Source organism: Pteropus medius, unplaced genomic scaffold (assembly GCF_902729225.1).
Source record: "Pteropus medius unplaced genomic scaffold, Ma_sr-lr_union100, whole genome shotgun sequence".
Lineage (NCBI taxonomy): Eukaryota > Metazoa > Chordata > Mammalia > Chiroptera > Pteropodidae > Pteropus > Pteropus medius.
Window position 1 is genome coordinate 13,429,801 of NW_024349798.1, and position 15,876 is coordinate 13,445,676.

Below are 15,876 nucleotides of genomic sequence, written 5' to 3' on the forward strand. Positions count from 1 at the left end.
TTTGTCTTTTAACTTTTCCTTTGGATCCACGGATGAATCTAAATGGTTCTTCGTCAGTTTGTTCTTTTGCTTTTCTTTCAGCCGTGATCGTTGTACAGGTCCCTCTTTTTTCCTTACGTCAACTCTTCCTCTTAAGTGAAACTGACAACCTGATGGTTACAGAAAACGAAAGCACATCTCAGTTCTGACTGTGTGCCCCGAGTTCTCGTGGGCTGGGAGGTGCGGGTGTGTCTGCAGTTCCCTTCAGGGGACGTACTGCCTTGCTCTCGAAGAGCTGGTTATTGACATGTCACTTCACATTTCTGTTTTGCCCATTCTAGTCTCTTGAAAAACTTTTGCAAAACTTGTTTCCTAATTACAAAAATGTGTGTTAATTTGGAAATCTCAGAATAGTATAAAGTAGAAAAAGTCACCAATGATCCCACCACCCAGGATCCTCTATTAACATTCTGCTGTCTGTAATCCCATTTTTATGTCCTAGAATTTTTAAAAATACATTTGGGCGCATACTATTTCATAACTCAGTTTACGAGTTTACTGAATGAACGGGCTACATACAGTACTCGTTTGTAGCTGTTTACTGAACACGTACATATTTAATTCCCATCCTTCCACTCCCTCTTCTTTGGTGACCATCAGCTTGTTCTCTGAGTCTGTTTTATTCATTCATTTAAAATTTCACAAAAGAGCGAAATCCTTAGGATTTGATTTCTGAGGGGGAAGAGAACTTGCACGGAGAACACATGATGGCCAGGAAGCAAAATGCTCCCAAAACGGTATTTTTTATTTTTCAATTACACGTGACGTTATTATATTGCTTTCAGGTGTGCAACACATGGGTTACCCGTTTCTATAACTCACTAAGTGACCACCCCGAGCATGGCAGTTTTGCAGCTTAGAGTCAGAGGAGGAGGGTGACAGGAAATCCACTGGTGGTGGCTCGAGGAGATGGGGGTCACACGGAAGGCGGCACGGGGAGACAGTTACCAGTGCACAGCACAGAGCGAGTGTGGGGGCGATGACGGTTCTGTGGTCTCGGCTGGTAGTTGTGTCTTCGAGGAGCCAGAAGAGAAAACTGACACGTGATCTTAAGTGCAGAGACCAGGGACAGGGCTCACGCCCGGTAAGCGCTGACCTCTGCTGTCGGCCTGGGCCGTGGCTGCTTTCAGTCTGAGTTTGTCAGGCCTGCCACGTGGTCCCCCATGCTTGTCAGTTTTATCACATAACCCCCTTTCTGTTCAAGAAAGAAGGGAAGGAAGAGTCATTTCTTGTTAGCCATCACACCGGAAGTTTGGGATCCAGAGCCAATACTGGATGAGCCGCAGGTTGAGCTTCAGGAAAAGCAGCAGTGTCTCCTTGGGAGGTGCAGGCTGTCTAATCGCCGCCCCTTCCTCCCCAGCCCCCCCCCATCGCCTTCCTGCCGGCGTCCGCGGGAGGAGGCCTTGTGTTCTCACCAGCATTGCTCTGCTCCCCATCACCACATGGTGCAGCCGTCAGGAGACAGGTCGGCCTGGTCATCGTACGTGACAGGGACGTGGCCGCTCGCAGTGAGATGTCACTCTGGGCCTGTGCAGCCAGCACCCAGGAGGGATTCACTGTGGTGTCCCCCTTGGTGTCCTGGGGTGTGTGCACTGGGCACAAGGCACCGTCACCTGTAGCACACCTGCAATCAGGCCTGAAACCGCCTCCATGCCACGTCTTACCCTGTTCCCTCTCAGTAACCATAGAGCTCCTAATCACTGACGATTTCCCAAAAGGGAGACCAAGAAAAGGGGTAGTGGCACAGGCTGAGTCATGTGGCCTGAGCTCGTTCCTTCATCTTTAACGTGTGTGATGTCACCTACCACACAGGTTGGCTGTGAGCATTAGTGTACTGTAAAACTTACCACATCAAGCCGCTTCAGTCACCAGATAGATGGTAGCTATACTGTCATGGTGATGATCATTATGGAAATATGCAGAGAGGCAACCAGCATCCTCAAATTGACATGGTTAGCGCTAGTTCTAAGAAAACGTAAAAGAGATGAAACTTGGCCACTGATGTTACAGAAAATGGGCAGGATTTGGCGGAGGTTGGCAAGCGAGTCTGGATTTTCACTTGCATTCTGACACTCTAGCTAGCAAATGCTTTCTTGGAAGGTCAGGGGCAAGAATAAGTCACTTAAAATGTCCAGTTCTTTCTATTGTCTTGTCCAAAATGGGGATGGTAATGGCCACATCTCTGGGCTCTACTGGGAGACATAGAAGAGATGAGTGTTTTGATACATTGCATAACGTTGTGTGCCAGAGCTGACAGTGCCTGGAGTACTTTTGAGGCCCCTTTCCTTCGCTGATCTCGTGTTACCATGCTTTTACGTGAAATCCCATTTAGCCTCCTCTCACAGTCACTGGCTTACCCCAGGATGTTCTTACCCGCCCCCGCTCAACCCAACTACAGATAAAGGTGTGCCACCTGGCTGCTAGGCACGCGAAACTAATTAAATTGAGGCCTTAACAGCAGATTAAATCCTTCTTCCAAATGCAAAACGAATTTGTTTGCGATGATGTAAAACAAACAGTAATTGTAGGCCATGGTTCATGGCCTTTTGTGCATGGAAATGAGAGAACATTTTTAAAATTCATATTCCTGAATGTCCCATCCTAGTTACCAGGGTCCAGGAATCCTCATTGTTAACAGATTTTCCATGTATACTGTGAGGAGAGACGTCAGTATCAAGGCAGGACTGTGTCTGTGGAGTGGGGGAGGCACTCAGATCACAGGCCAGGAAGCTGCCGGACGCCCCAAGGGACAAACCTGCACAGCCCGGCATCCAGCTCCACCTGCCCCAACCCCCCTCCACAGCGCACAGACCGCGGGCTGAAACCTTCCTAAAACAAACCTGGGTCTACTCGGTTGGCTTGTTGCAGCCACCTATCTTCCCTTCACCCAGTTCGTGTCCTCGATAGACACTCCGTACTGGTCACCGCACCTCTTGTTCTTGAGAGTCTGTCTCACACCCTCCTACCCTGGGCAACCTCTGATGTCTGCTTCAGGTATCACCTCTGCGGGCAAACTTACCCCGAGACCCTCCCGGCGAAGCTCGGGCCGCTCTGGCGTCTCACAGCACTCCGCACAGAAGCGAGAGGGGGTCGCTGGTTCACAGAGCTTCTCCTTCCATCAGACTGTGAATTCCTGGAAGATATTGATGACATTTATTTCTGGACCCCCCAGTGCCTCACGGACATATGACACTATCTTCGATGGTCTTTGCCCACCATCTTACCTCTTCTTTCGTCAATGGAAGCACACCGAAACTGGATCTCCCCACCTCTCGGCTAGTCCTCACTCACCTCCTTTCCTTTCCTACCCAGGAGCACACTAAACCCTGGAGGTCAAAATCAAGGGTGAAGTGCTGCGGCTGGGGGCGGGAAACACAGGAGTGACTATGTCCAGATGTTTTATTACTATCCACTAGGCTGCTGGGAGCAATAAGAAGGCTGAAGCTTTCTTATTAAAAGATGACCATTTCTGCCAGCACCAAGCAACTTTTAAAAAGTTAACACACATGTCAAAAATGGATCATGTCTGAAGGAAAAGGGAAGAAAAAAACTTCATTTCCTTTCTGGATGACAGTGACAGTCACATTTAGAAAAAATTAGTGATCAGCTCTAGAGGAAGACTCTAACCCCATGTGGTGCTGTTTATTCATGTGTTTGTAGGTGAGAGGCCAACTGCTTCCCCCACCCCCTGTTCCTGGGGGGACCCTAAATCTCTTAGTATACTGTTATGACTATTGGTAACATACCGCAGCTGTCTCCCCGGATGTAAACAGATAATTTCAGGACCTCGGGGAAAGAATTTGTGGCTGTGATTCATTGGTGCTAATGAGACAAGACAGTATGCTCCCATTGGTGAGAGGCTGAAACCCAAATTCCATCCCGTGCATGCCTTTTCTCGCAGACACTCTATAAAAGAAATTACTTGCAAATATGGTTGTCAAAGCCCCCATGCTCAAGGATGAGCGTCTGGCCTACAATTTTTAGCTCACTTTTTCTTTCTGAAATAGGGAGAATAGGGGTCACTTTAGATTTCTGGCTTGCCTTTGATGGGATGGGCCAAATGCACAGTCCATACTGGTCCACAGACAGGAACTCCCTCGTTTATGAATGATGGGAAATGGGTGCCAAGACGTTTTATTACCACAGTTTGGTATGTGCTTTTTACCCACACTTGGCTACAACGTGATGAGCATGGACAGATGTGCCTCAGGAATAAAGATGTCTGTCTGGCTTGGACCTGACCTCGATGGCCAGATGCTCATAGAACCTTGTGAACCACCCAAGTTTTTTGCATGTCAGGAGCTGAAAGAGACAACTTTACTCGTGAACTTTCAGGCATCTCTGTTGGGACCCTGACTAATGCAAGGATGGGTTTTCCTCCGTGTTTTGGCCCTTAACCAAAATCTCATAGCACCTCTCCCTAACGACAAGATGCCTTCCACAAGCTCGTGTGCAGCTTGTCTCCCTGGGCCTCTGAGAAGCTGAGTCCAGAACCTCCGTGTTCAGATGGACGCTCACGTCCACATAGGATGAGAGACAGAAGCATTGTCTGTAGTGCGTTCAGTGAATGAGGGGTGCATTCCTTCTGGACAAGTGCAGATTCCCCACTTTAGACTTTGGTTATAAAATTAAATTTCGCTTTTTTAGTTCCTTTTAAATAAGTTGATAATTTTAATAATTTTTTTCTCCTGGTGGTTTTTTAAATTTCTTTCTGCATATCTAAAACTCACCTCTGGCTACTAAGTGAATATCTGTGCCTCAACTGACAAGATTCCTCAGTAATAGAGATACTTGGAATGCATGTAATGAATGTTCTAGAATCACTGGATGGAGAATAACTGAGTGAACATGCATATGATGCAGTGCCACACTTTAGCCATTGCAGTATTAGCCATTGACTAATTATCAGTACACACATAATAAAAAATGCAACTTAGACTTCCGGTCAAGTTGGCAGAATAAACACTGCACTCGCCTCCTCCCATGATCGCATTAAAATTATAACTAAATTATAGAGCAATCCACCTGGAGAACCACATGAAGACTAACTGAACAGAAGTCCTTTAACGATATACAGAAGAAACCACGTTGAGACTGGTAGGAGGGGCAGAGATACGAAACGTGTGGTGGTTGAGAATTGAGAAGGATCCTTGACTGCAGAGGTTCCCCCTGAGGAATGAGGGGGTTCCAGACAAATACTGGGCACCATAGCCCGGGGCACTGGTGCTAAGAAGAGGCTTCCCCACAACATTGGGACAGAAGCATGGTACTAGCATGAAAACAGACACACAGATCAATGGAACAGAATACAGATCCCAGAAATAAACCCAGGCCTACGTGGTCAATCTATAACAAAGGAGGCAAAAATATACAATCAAGTAAAGTAGTCTCTTCAATAAACAATGCTGGGAAAACTGAACAGATAAATGAAACTAGGCCACCTTCTTACATCATATACAAGAATAAACTCAAATGTAAGACCCCGGACCATAAAACTCCTAGAAGAAAACAACATCACTCTTAGTAATATTTCTTTGGCTTTGTCTCCTTGGGCAAGGGAACAAAAAAAAAAAAAAAAAAAAAGAGACTACATCAAATCAAAATATTTTTGCATAGCAAAGGAGACCATCAACAAAATGAGAAAACCTACTGAAGGAGTAAATATTCGCCAATGATACATCTGATAAGGGTTAATATCCAAAATATAGAAGGAACTCATATAACTCAACACCAAAAATAATCCAGTTAAAAAATGGGCAGAGGACCTGAATAGACATTTCTCCAAAGAGGACATACAGATAGACACATGAAAAGATGCTCACCATCACTAATCATCAGGGAAATGCAAATGAAAACCACAGTGAGAGATCACCTCACACCTGTCAGAAGGGCTGTCATCAATAAATCAAAGAACAAGTGTTGGTGAGGATGTAGAGAAAAGGGAACCCTCGTGCACTGCTGGTGGGAATATGAATTGGTACAGCCACTAAAGAAACAGTGTGGAGGTTCCTCAAAACGTTAAAAATAGAACTAGCACATGACCGAGCAATTCCACTTCTGAGTCTATCTGAAAAAAAAAATCCAAACTAATTTGAAAAGACGTATGTACCCCTGTGTTCAGTGCAGCGCTGTTTACAATAGCCAAGACATGGAAGCAACCTAAGTGCCCATCAACAGTGTGTCCATAAACAGATCAATGGATAAAGTAGTAGTACACACAATGGAATATTACTCAGCCATAAAAAAGAATGAAATCTTGCCATTTGAGGCGAAGTGGTTGGACTTAGAGGGTATTATGTTAAGTGAAATGAGTCAGACAGAGAAAGACAAAACCCGTATCATTTCACTTACATGTAGAATCTAAAAAACAAAATAAACGAACAAACTGATAGATGCAGAGAACAAAGTGATGGTTGCCAGATGGGAGGGGAGTTGGAGGACGGGTGAGAAAGGGGAAGGGATGAAGAAGTGTGAACTGCCAGATACAAAAACGGTCACGGGGTGCAGCATAGGGAATATAGTCAACGTTGTAGTAACTATGTATGGTGGCAGGTGGTGATCACCCCATAAGTTATATAAATGTCTAATCACTGTGTTGCACACCTGAAACTAATATGCCAAGTGTAACTGAAAAATAAATTTTTAAATACAGCCAATTCTGTATTTACCCAGGAGAAAAGAAAGCATATGTCTATACAAAGATGTATACACCAATGTTTACAACAACTGTATTCATAATAGCCAAAAACTAGAAACAACCCAAACAAACTGGTATTTTCCTACAAAGAAAAACTTCTCAGCAGCGAAAAGAAATGAATCCTAAGGTATACAATATGACATGGATAAATCTCAAAATTATGTTGAGTAAAAGAAGCCACTACCACCACCCTCCAAAAAAGTACATACTGTATGAAATTTACATAAACCTTTAGAAAATAAACTAATCTACAGTGAAAGCAAGCAAAGCAGCGGGTCGCCGGGGATGAGGTCAGTCTTATCACAAAGGAACGTGAGGAAACCAGGAGCGATGGCTGTGCTGCCTGGGTTTTGCTCATAGTTTTCTGAGCGTGTGTATGTCGACACTTATAACAAAACCGCATAGTTCAGGTAAGTACAGTCCAGTGTGGCAGGTACTCAGTGAAACGGGAGAGATGCGGCCGGAGCACCCCCGCCGTGTGAGCGCGCCTCACCCGCCCCTCTGTCACAGGTGTCCAGCGCGCACAGCCAGCAGATGGACGACCTCTTCGACATCCTCATTAAGAGCGGAGGTAGGTCGAACGCCAGCCACGCCGGACCCCTCACCTCTTACCACGGGTTTACAACCGTCTTCTAATCCTAACTGAATTTACTGTTTTAAAATCTGTTAAATTCAGGCCATTGAAACAACTTACTTACAAGTGGAGGAAAAGCCATTGTTTCTGGTTAAAATTGTAAGGTAATGTTAGGTTTATCCATGGATATAAACCTGCTGAAAAACATAAACCATCTCAAAATAGCCAAGTAGAATTAGAATTAAATTTCACATTGAAAAACTTCAAAATTTGTTCCATATGCTCCATATCAGTCCTTGAGATGGGGTAAAAAACATTGCAACTCATGTGTTATTTTTGTAACAGCCAAGCTGCCTGGCTCGGGTTCCGGTGACCTTATTAATATTCAAAAGTACTTTCTACATATAATTGAAAATCTTATTTTACAAGGGATAAAGGGATATAAACCACAAAAAAAAATCAACAATGTGTCCCTCAGCTTACATATCTTTAAAAATAAGTATAAAATCAGTATTTTAAAAATTCAAATGCTATTTTGGAATATTTTAAAGTATTCTTAAATTTCCCTAATGAGTTTTATTCGGATTTTTAAATAGTTATCAAAATTTCTTTATTCATACCAGGTACTGTTTGATTTTGAGGTTAATGATCTTGTCATAATGTTTGGTATAACAGAAAATTCTTGATTGACTACAGACCTACATGTGCCAATAGCAGTTTTTTTGCTAAGAACTATGTAAGCCTTGCAAAATAATTTAAACTCATGATTTATCTAAACTATAGAAATTAGAGAAATAGACATTCAATGCCCTGAATTTAAGATTTTAAAAAATGCCTTTTGCCAAATTGAATGAAAATAAAGACTTCTTAAAATGATTAAAAAGAGTAATTTTTACAGCCTAAACTTAGAAATTAAAATGTGACAGTCATCAAGTAATTATTTTCTAAAAGGAATAATTTTTTATGGCTAAGTCTCCAGTGAGTATTTTTCCATCTTATTGTAAACTGATACCAGTAACGATGAGAACAGAGGTTTACGTAGTGGATGACAGACTTCTAAGATTGCACTTTCAGCTTTCAAAACAATCCAGAGGTGACCACAGAGCACGAAAAGTAACGTGAACTGTCCTAAAACGTGCGCGGTGCACGCAGCTGACAGTTCACACAGAGGAATCACATCTTCGGCTTTCCCTCACCTGCTTACGCTGCCCATCACTTAGCTGTAAGAGCGTTCGGTCATTAAGTCCATTTCCTAGTGTAGGCACATGTAAATGAAACCAAGTCAGAAAGATAACGCCATTCAAATGTGTGTGGCCAAGTGAACACTTATCTGCAGCCGATGGTCCACTCATTTGCTACTTGATCTGGCAAGGAATATAACACATCATTAATGCTTATTAAGGCATTACCAAACCCTCAAGATTTTATATGAACTCGAAAAACAAGACCAAAAAAGTGAGAAAAATGAGGTCAAAAAGAGCCATGTGTTAGCTTTAATTCAGAAATGAATTAAATAAGATGGCATTATGTCTTTTTGGAAATGTATACAGAATACACATGGCTAACCTGCTACAGAGTTTGACTATAATGATAAAAAAGAAAAAAATACGATTGTAGCTTTCCCAGTAGGAAGGATGCCGTTCCCGTGTGCACACAGCCAGGACGCACATGTCCACGGTCACGCCCAGGGCAGTGCTGCTGCGACCGCAGGTCTGTGGTGCACAGTGAGACACGAGCCTCCCCGTAAGCCCAGGACCCGAGGATTAGATAACCCAGGACACCGACTCCTACCCAGTGGGAAGTCGCTGCTTTGATGCTTATTACTCTTACTGAAAATTGAAAGCACGTCAGAATGTTCTAAACATAAATGTTTACCTACTTAACTGAAATGACCCATCACCCTAAATGTCACCAAGGACCCACAGCATTCTCTTCCTGCACTTAAGACAGGCTGTAAGTCATAGCAAAGAGCAAAATAACTGTCTTAGTAATTAATAAGAATTTTTGAATAGTAGTAAGTCTTTACTTACTAATTACTTCTGTTATTTTACACAGAGATTTCCCTCCCTATAAAGGAAGAGCCTTCTCCTATTTCCAAAATGAGACCAGTGACAGCCAGCATCACCACAATGCCAGTCAACACCGTGGTGTCCCGGCCACCACCCCAAGTCCAAATGGCACCACCCATGTCCTTAGAACCTATGAGCAGTTTATGTGCCAGCTTAGAGAACCAGCTAGAAGCTTTCCTGGATGGAACTCTACCTTCAGCCAGTGAGATCCCTCCACTGCAGAGCAGCAGTGCGGACAGAGAGCCCTTCCCGCTGGCGGACGACCTCCAGGACGACCTGCTGAGTCACTCTGGAACGCTGGACCGTTCTCACTCGCCCATGGAAACGACCGAGGCCCAGTTCGCGGCGAGCACACCCTGTCTGTCACTCGACCTCTCCGACGCGCACCTAGACAACATGGAGTGGCTGGACCTCACCGTGCCCAGCGCGGCGGGGCTCGCGCCTCTCGGCACCGCCGCCCCGGGTATGTTCTCTGCGGACTTTCTGGACCCCCAGGACCTGCCGCTGCCATGGGACTAGTGCGGACTCCCCGTCTCAGAGGTCACGGGGCTCAGGGAGATAAAGATGATTCTGAAAGGTCACTTTTTAAAGACAGAGCCACAGCTGCATTGTCGCAATTAAAATATGTTCTCACAGAAAGGACAGATAGGTGGTCACAGCCCGGAAACCAAGCTTGGCAGCATTTCACTGCATCCAGCAGTGAATGTCTGCAGTTGAGTGCGGCACAGGGCCTTCTGCAAACTCACTCCTCAAAGACAACGCATCTGTTTCTCCAGACTTCAGCAAAGAACAGATTGTGTCTTAGGTGAAAACAAAGAAGGCCGTGTGCGCAGGGTAAGACAGGATTCTCTGGTGTCAGCTACACACACACCCGTGGCCACGCTAAGGCCCTGAACAAGAGGGGGACAGGTCCACTCAGAAAAGAACGCCGGTGACAGGGAGGTGAGAGGCCACCACACACAGATTTCCCACACTCAGCCTGAGCACAGCCCGGGACGCCGCGGGGTCAGAGGCAGCGGCGCCAGCCAGGCGACGGCTTCCGGCTGACGGCTTTGGTTCCATTCAGAAACCAGTGTAATTTTTTCCTCTTGTAGTTTATTTTGTGATTTTTGGAATCTTAGATTTCCAAATTGAAATGGAAGCTCTTTCAGCATAACCAGACAATGTCTAGAAAATGCTGTCATAAACAATCCACTGATAACACTGAAAATTCTATGAGCAGCCCCCTGGGTTGATTAGATCGATTTAATGTATAAACTAGATATTTGTACGCACACTCGGAAGTTGTGGTTTGTCCAGCCTGCGTTGGGTAAGGAATTGGGTATCCGTCCAGCAGCCCTACTTCTTTAACAACTCGACTGTTTCTAGAGTACTTGAGCCACGCGTGTCTCCATGTTTAAAGAACCGCTGACTGACTTTCAGGTAACCAGACGCATCTCAAAGAACCAAGAAAAGGCTTCAGTGTAAAACATCTTTCTGAGCTGGTGAGCTGCAGAATGGAAACCAGGGAGAAGTCTTTCTTCCGCAGGATGCTCCCGCACGGTTACAGGCTAGACTGTCACCAGGGCGGCCTCCAGTCCCCAGCTCCGTTCTGGCTGTCCTCTCCTCTGTCGCTGATCCTGGTCATCGTTTTACAGGCTTGTAACTGGATGCAGTACCCAAGCTCTTGCTAATTATCAAGCCGGAGATTGAAAAACTGGAGGTTTATTAGTTTTTATATAGACTAAAAGTTATCAAATATTTGTTGAGTAGTTTCTTAAGAATTTTCTAAAATGCCAACAATCACAAGATTTCCAAAATGATTTCTAGCTCATTGTTTAAATACATGACAAAATGTACATAACTGAAAAAACCTGAAATCTACCAAAAAGTGTGGAGGTTTTTATTAAATAACATTATTGTGCTTTCCACCTCACTTGTGTAAACCCTAGGACCAGGCTGCTTTCTCCAGGTCATTAAATGGTAACTTCCCACAGTGACATGCAAGAGGCAGCCTGACCCATTATTCAAGAAGAATTGTGAATCATTTCTGGGTTTGAGTTCTGCCTAAGAGCTGATCTTAGTTCAAATTTTTATTGCAGCTTGTAAATTTCACTACAGGTAAGAAAAGACCGTTTTTCTAGAATTTGGTTGCTGAACACTGGGGCCCCTCTGCCAGCTGGCACGTCCATGTCCCGATGTGAAAGCCTCTGCTGGTCCAGGGCAGAGACAGGTACCCTGTGTGCTCTGTGCTGAGTAGTTAGGTGCTTCGAGCTTGGTCGTCCGACCTGGGATCCAGTCACCCATTACCCAGACCACCACCACCGGACCAAGCTCGGCAGGAGCCTTCGCCTCCGTGGGCGGAATGTGCATCCTGGCGTCAGCTCCTTTCAGAAGGGCCCGTCCCCAAGGGGCAGGGCTGCTGCCTTAGGAAGGTGCTTTTCTCAAGGGAGGTCTTAGCGATGGGTTTTTGTCTAGAGCTTATCTGGTCCACACCTGGACTCTGAGCATCATCTTCACTCAGATTCACATGGCTGCTTAGCGCCAATATCAGTGAGCCTGTAGGAGGCAACCGAACAGCTAGTGAATAACTTGGATGCTTGCTGGATAACCCTCTGCTTCCATCTTTCCAAACTCTGTGCACAGGCCATTTGCTAGCCCTCAGCTCCCCTTACTGCTTTTTAAATTAGAGTTTAGAAGCTGCCATAGGCAGGCTGCTCTCCAACACACACCTCAGCGCAGAAAATGCCCCTCATCAGCCTGCTCTTTGACTGTGTTGCTGACATGCCCACTTCACGTGTGTTCAAACTTTTATGTGGTAGCATCTCCTTAAAAGGCAGAGTCTCTGGTTTCCAAGTCAACCAGCACCCACTCGCACTGGTCCGCTGGGCAGCAGGCCGGGCATCTGTGCCACTCTCCAGGGTCCTGGCTACACGCTCCAGGTCAGACAGAGGACGCAGACCAGGTGTAGCCTGTGACGTGACCAAGGTGACATGGTAACCAAGGCCCCTCTGACCTGACTCAGTGTGCTTCGCGGTAACTGCAGTGGGAACGGTGTTTACTAAGAGGATGACTGCTGTCGGTGGCAGTGAGCCTCGTGGACTTTCAAGCCCAGGCCAGAACAGTGGCTGGGCTGTCGGTGCGCGTGCGTGTGGTTTAGAGGCGGCTGTTGTACGCCATCGTGCAGGATAGCGTGTTGCCAACTTCTAGAAGCGTGTCATCTCACAACCAGTCTCACTTCCCTAACTACTCCCGAAGCACAGTAGTCTGCAGCTCACGCTCCTCATAGACGTAGGTATCCGGTCAGACCTCTGGGGCGGGGGGCGGAGGGGACAGAAAGTTACTCCAAAGCTTCTACGAAGTCTGTGAGAGTCCAGGGTATGTGGTCAGCTTGTACATTTCAGCAAAGCGCGTGCTAGCAAACCCCTGCAAAGGCTCGTGGTCCCCTTGTAGTTCTTCCTGAAATGTGAGGTCCACTGTCCAGCGCCCGCCACTCAGCTGTACATAGACGTGCTCTGGATCTGTGAGGTTTCTTGCTCAGATACTATTTGTGTTTGTTTTATATGAATATTTTTATAATACTAAAGAGATCTTATTTAAACTTCCTTTTAAACTGCACGGCCCTGTGACCCGCGTGAGTGACACTTCCTTAAGTGCTGTTAAGGGTGGTGGCAAAGGCGGTCTGCTGCTGCCTCCAAGTTGCCACCTGTTGCAACGAAGTCGCATAATCAGACAGCGCCAGCGAACTGTGCGGTCGGCGGACACCGAGTGCTGTGTGAGGAGCATGTCACCCATTCTGTCACCAAAGCTGACGCAGGCTTCCTCTCCCTTCAACCCCAGATCATTCCAGGCCCCATGGCTTCAGAGCCCTTTCAGAATTCCCAGGCTGAAACGGGCCAGCACAGCTGACAAAACTGCTGTCCCCACAAGTGGTGGGACAGTCCCTTTACGTCTACAAACAGACCCGGCCTTGGAGAAGCGGTCAGGCGCTGTAGCAGGGTCGGTGCACCCGCACCCGAGCTGCGGTCAGCGCGGGGAGCGCGCGGCACCCCCAGGGGCTCAAGAGCGTTAGGGAGAGCAGCTGTGGGCGTCCACCAGCAAACGGGTCCCTCATCCGCATTCGCAGACAGCCCTACGTCTTCGCCTTCCGTCACCGCAAACGTGAGCCCTGACTACAGGCAATAATGCAGCAGAACACCAGACTGCCCGCTGCCTAGAGGCCACAGAATTCGCCCAGATTATCTAAAAACATTAACTGGAAGGTCAGGTTTATCTCGGAACACCGCTGGAGTGCAGCCGTGTATCTGGAGAGCATCCTAACTGCGTTTCAGCGCTTTTAAGTGGCTTCAGTCAAAACTGGAAAATCACAATTCAGATGTAGTCATTCTTTTTCAAACTTTCGATCTCTCTCTTGCTCAGTGGTCTTTCCGGGCTCCATTTTTATGTGTGAGGTGGCCGTCTGCATGGCAATGAGCGGGTCTGTGTGTTTTCCCCGTTCGCCCTTTCTTTCAGTGTTTGAGGAAAATATCCTTGCGAGGGGTTTCTACCAGAAATCTTTGGTTCGAGGCCTGTAGTTCAAAAAGCTGCACATGTTTACAGAAGCTCTCTTACCCTCCACGCAAACACACTGCTCTGTGAATCATTACTGAAAAATGTCACCATTTTGTGACAACAGGATGGCATCTCAGATCTACAAGGTGCTGTCTGGAGTCAGATAAAACCTGTCATTGGTGGTATCGACGCTGCTGTCGTGTTTAACAGAGCTTTGTGCCAACACTAAGACAAAGCTTTAACAAAGGTCACAGACTCACTGAGACTCGTACCAATTACCTCTATGTTACGCTCTAAGAAAACTTGCTGATTTGGTCGGAGGAGGAAGCATTTGGGAAAGGGTTTAGTATCTACCCAAAGTACTTAACCTCAAGTAACCAGTAGTAATGCAAACTCGCTTTAAAGGAACCAAAGGCATTGCCAAGTATTTGCCAAAAGGAGGCACTTTTTATTTAAAATTTGAGACTAACGAGATCTCAAAAATCAGTCCCATAAAGGTATTATCCATTTTAGGTTATAATTTTCACAAAGATGTAGATATTTCTCTCTTGTTTTGATGTAAAAGAGTATATAGATTTGTTCTGTTGGTTTAGGAATAGTACCTAATTTAGTAGCTAATACAAAGTTTTTTCCTTGCCACGTACGAGTTAGTTTTCCTCTCCTGCCTGCAACAGAAATGCAGCGTGATCGGTGTTTCTCTTCTCATTGTCATCGTCGCATTATGTCCTAGCATCTCACTTTATGAAAAAAAGGAGAAAGATACCAATCTACAGAGCCCTGCTTAGTAAAGCACCCATTTAAGAAAAAAAATTATGGCGATCGGGGGTCCATTCATGTATTGCCTTTATGTTGTTTTTTAAAAGAAAACCATGATGCCTTTGTATTTGCTGTTTGCACCCCTGAAATCAATTCCATGCCACGTTGAACGCCGTCCATTTTGCACATGTACTGTACATAGGTAATGCATACTGTATTTTTATATGTGTGCACATTTATCATCAGATCTTTTGTACATAGTGGCAGTATTGTAGCTGATCGGAAAATGTTTGATATCTCAGCAATTTTGCATTTTTGTGTCTCAAATAAAAAACATTTTGATGTACTACAAGTCTCTCTGTGCAAAGGAAAGACCGCGGGTGGGTCGGGGGAGGGGGGCCGTTGGAGCTGGGCGGGGCGGGGCGGGTTTGGGAGGAGGCGCCACCTTCAAAACACACCTCACGCAGACAGTCGCCAGACGGAACAAGTGGACTCGTCAAGGTGGGCTCTGTAGATCATACGTCAGCTGCACCACTCTTCCCCAGGACCACAAGATACAGAATAGAACCAGGGACTAGCTGAACTTGAACATGACGAGATTTACACCAAAATCATGTTCACTCTTCCACGATCCTAAGGAGACACTGAACCAAAGACGTGACGGACGGGTGTTCCCCGGGGGTCGGCACACGCTGACAGCAATAACTGCACCACCACCAAAATTCCTGACAGACCCAGATAATCCTTCGACTTAGCCAAGTTTCAAAAGCAGCTATTTATAGAGCATGCAAGATTGTTTTTCTTTAGAATTCACTACTGTTCTAGTAAGATGGCGTTTACTTTTCAACCCAAAAGCCCATGGTTACAGTAGAGTTTTGAGAACAGCATTACATTTTCCTCCTTGCTTTGACGAAATAAAATAATGAGTAAACTTGACTGACGACCATAACTTTCACGTAATTACTTGTTTATGGAAATGAGCAGCATATCAACCACAGAGAGAGAAAAGATCACTAACTGCCTACATACGGTAAAAGCTTCAGTACCCATGACACTTAGAGACCAAGAGAGAAACCTCAACGGACCAGTCGGTAGATGGTGCTTTCCAGGCGCTAAAGCATTTGTAACCTCACAGGTCTGCTGAGATCCTGCCCTTGGGGAGAGAAAACGGTGCTGGCGGGATCGCAGAGGGGGACGGAGCTGGGAGCTTT

At 45.8% G+C, this 15,876-nt stretch overlaps 1 protein-coding gene and 1 long non-coding RNA gene across 5 annotated transcripts in view; one reads left to right on the forward strand and one right to left on the reverse strand.

Annotated features, from left to right (window-relative positions):
• Nucleotides 1–15,011, forward strand: part of LOC120620409 (myocardin-related transcription factor B-like) — a 66,688-nt gene extending 51,677 nt beyond the window's left edge. For both annotated transcript variants that reach the window (XM_039885382.1, XM_039885383.1), the window contains 2 exons: nucleotides 7,247–7,307; nucleotides 9,366–15,011. In XM_039885382.1, coding sequence (XP_039741316.1) covers nucleotides 7,247–7,307; nucleotides 9,366–9,898 — 594 coding nt within the window. In that variant the 3' untranslated portion in view covers nucleotides 9,899–15,011. The remainder of the gene's footprint in view (nucleotides 1–7,246; nucleotides 7,308–9,365) is intronic.
• LOC120620412 (uncharacterized) overlaps nucleotides 745–15,876 on the reverse strand; it is a 39,520-nt gene continuing 24,388 nt past the window's right edge. For 2 of the 3 annotated variants that reach the window (XR_005657851.1, XR_005657850.1), the window contains exon 3: nucleotides 745–3,172. This is a non-coding gene — a long non-coding RNA (uncharacterized LOC120620412). The remainder of the gene's footprint in view (nucleotides 3,173–15,876) is intronic. The other variant, XR_005657852.1, reaches the window with a different exon arrangement.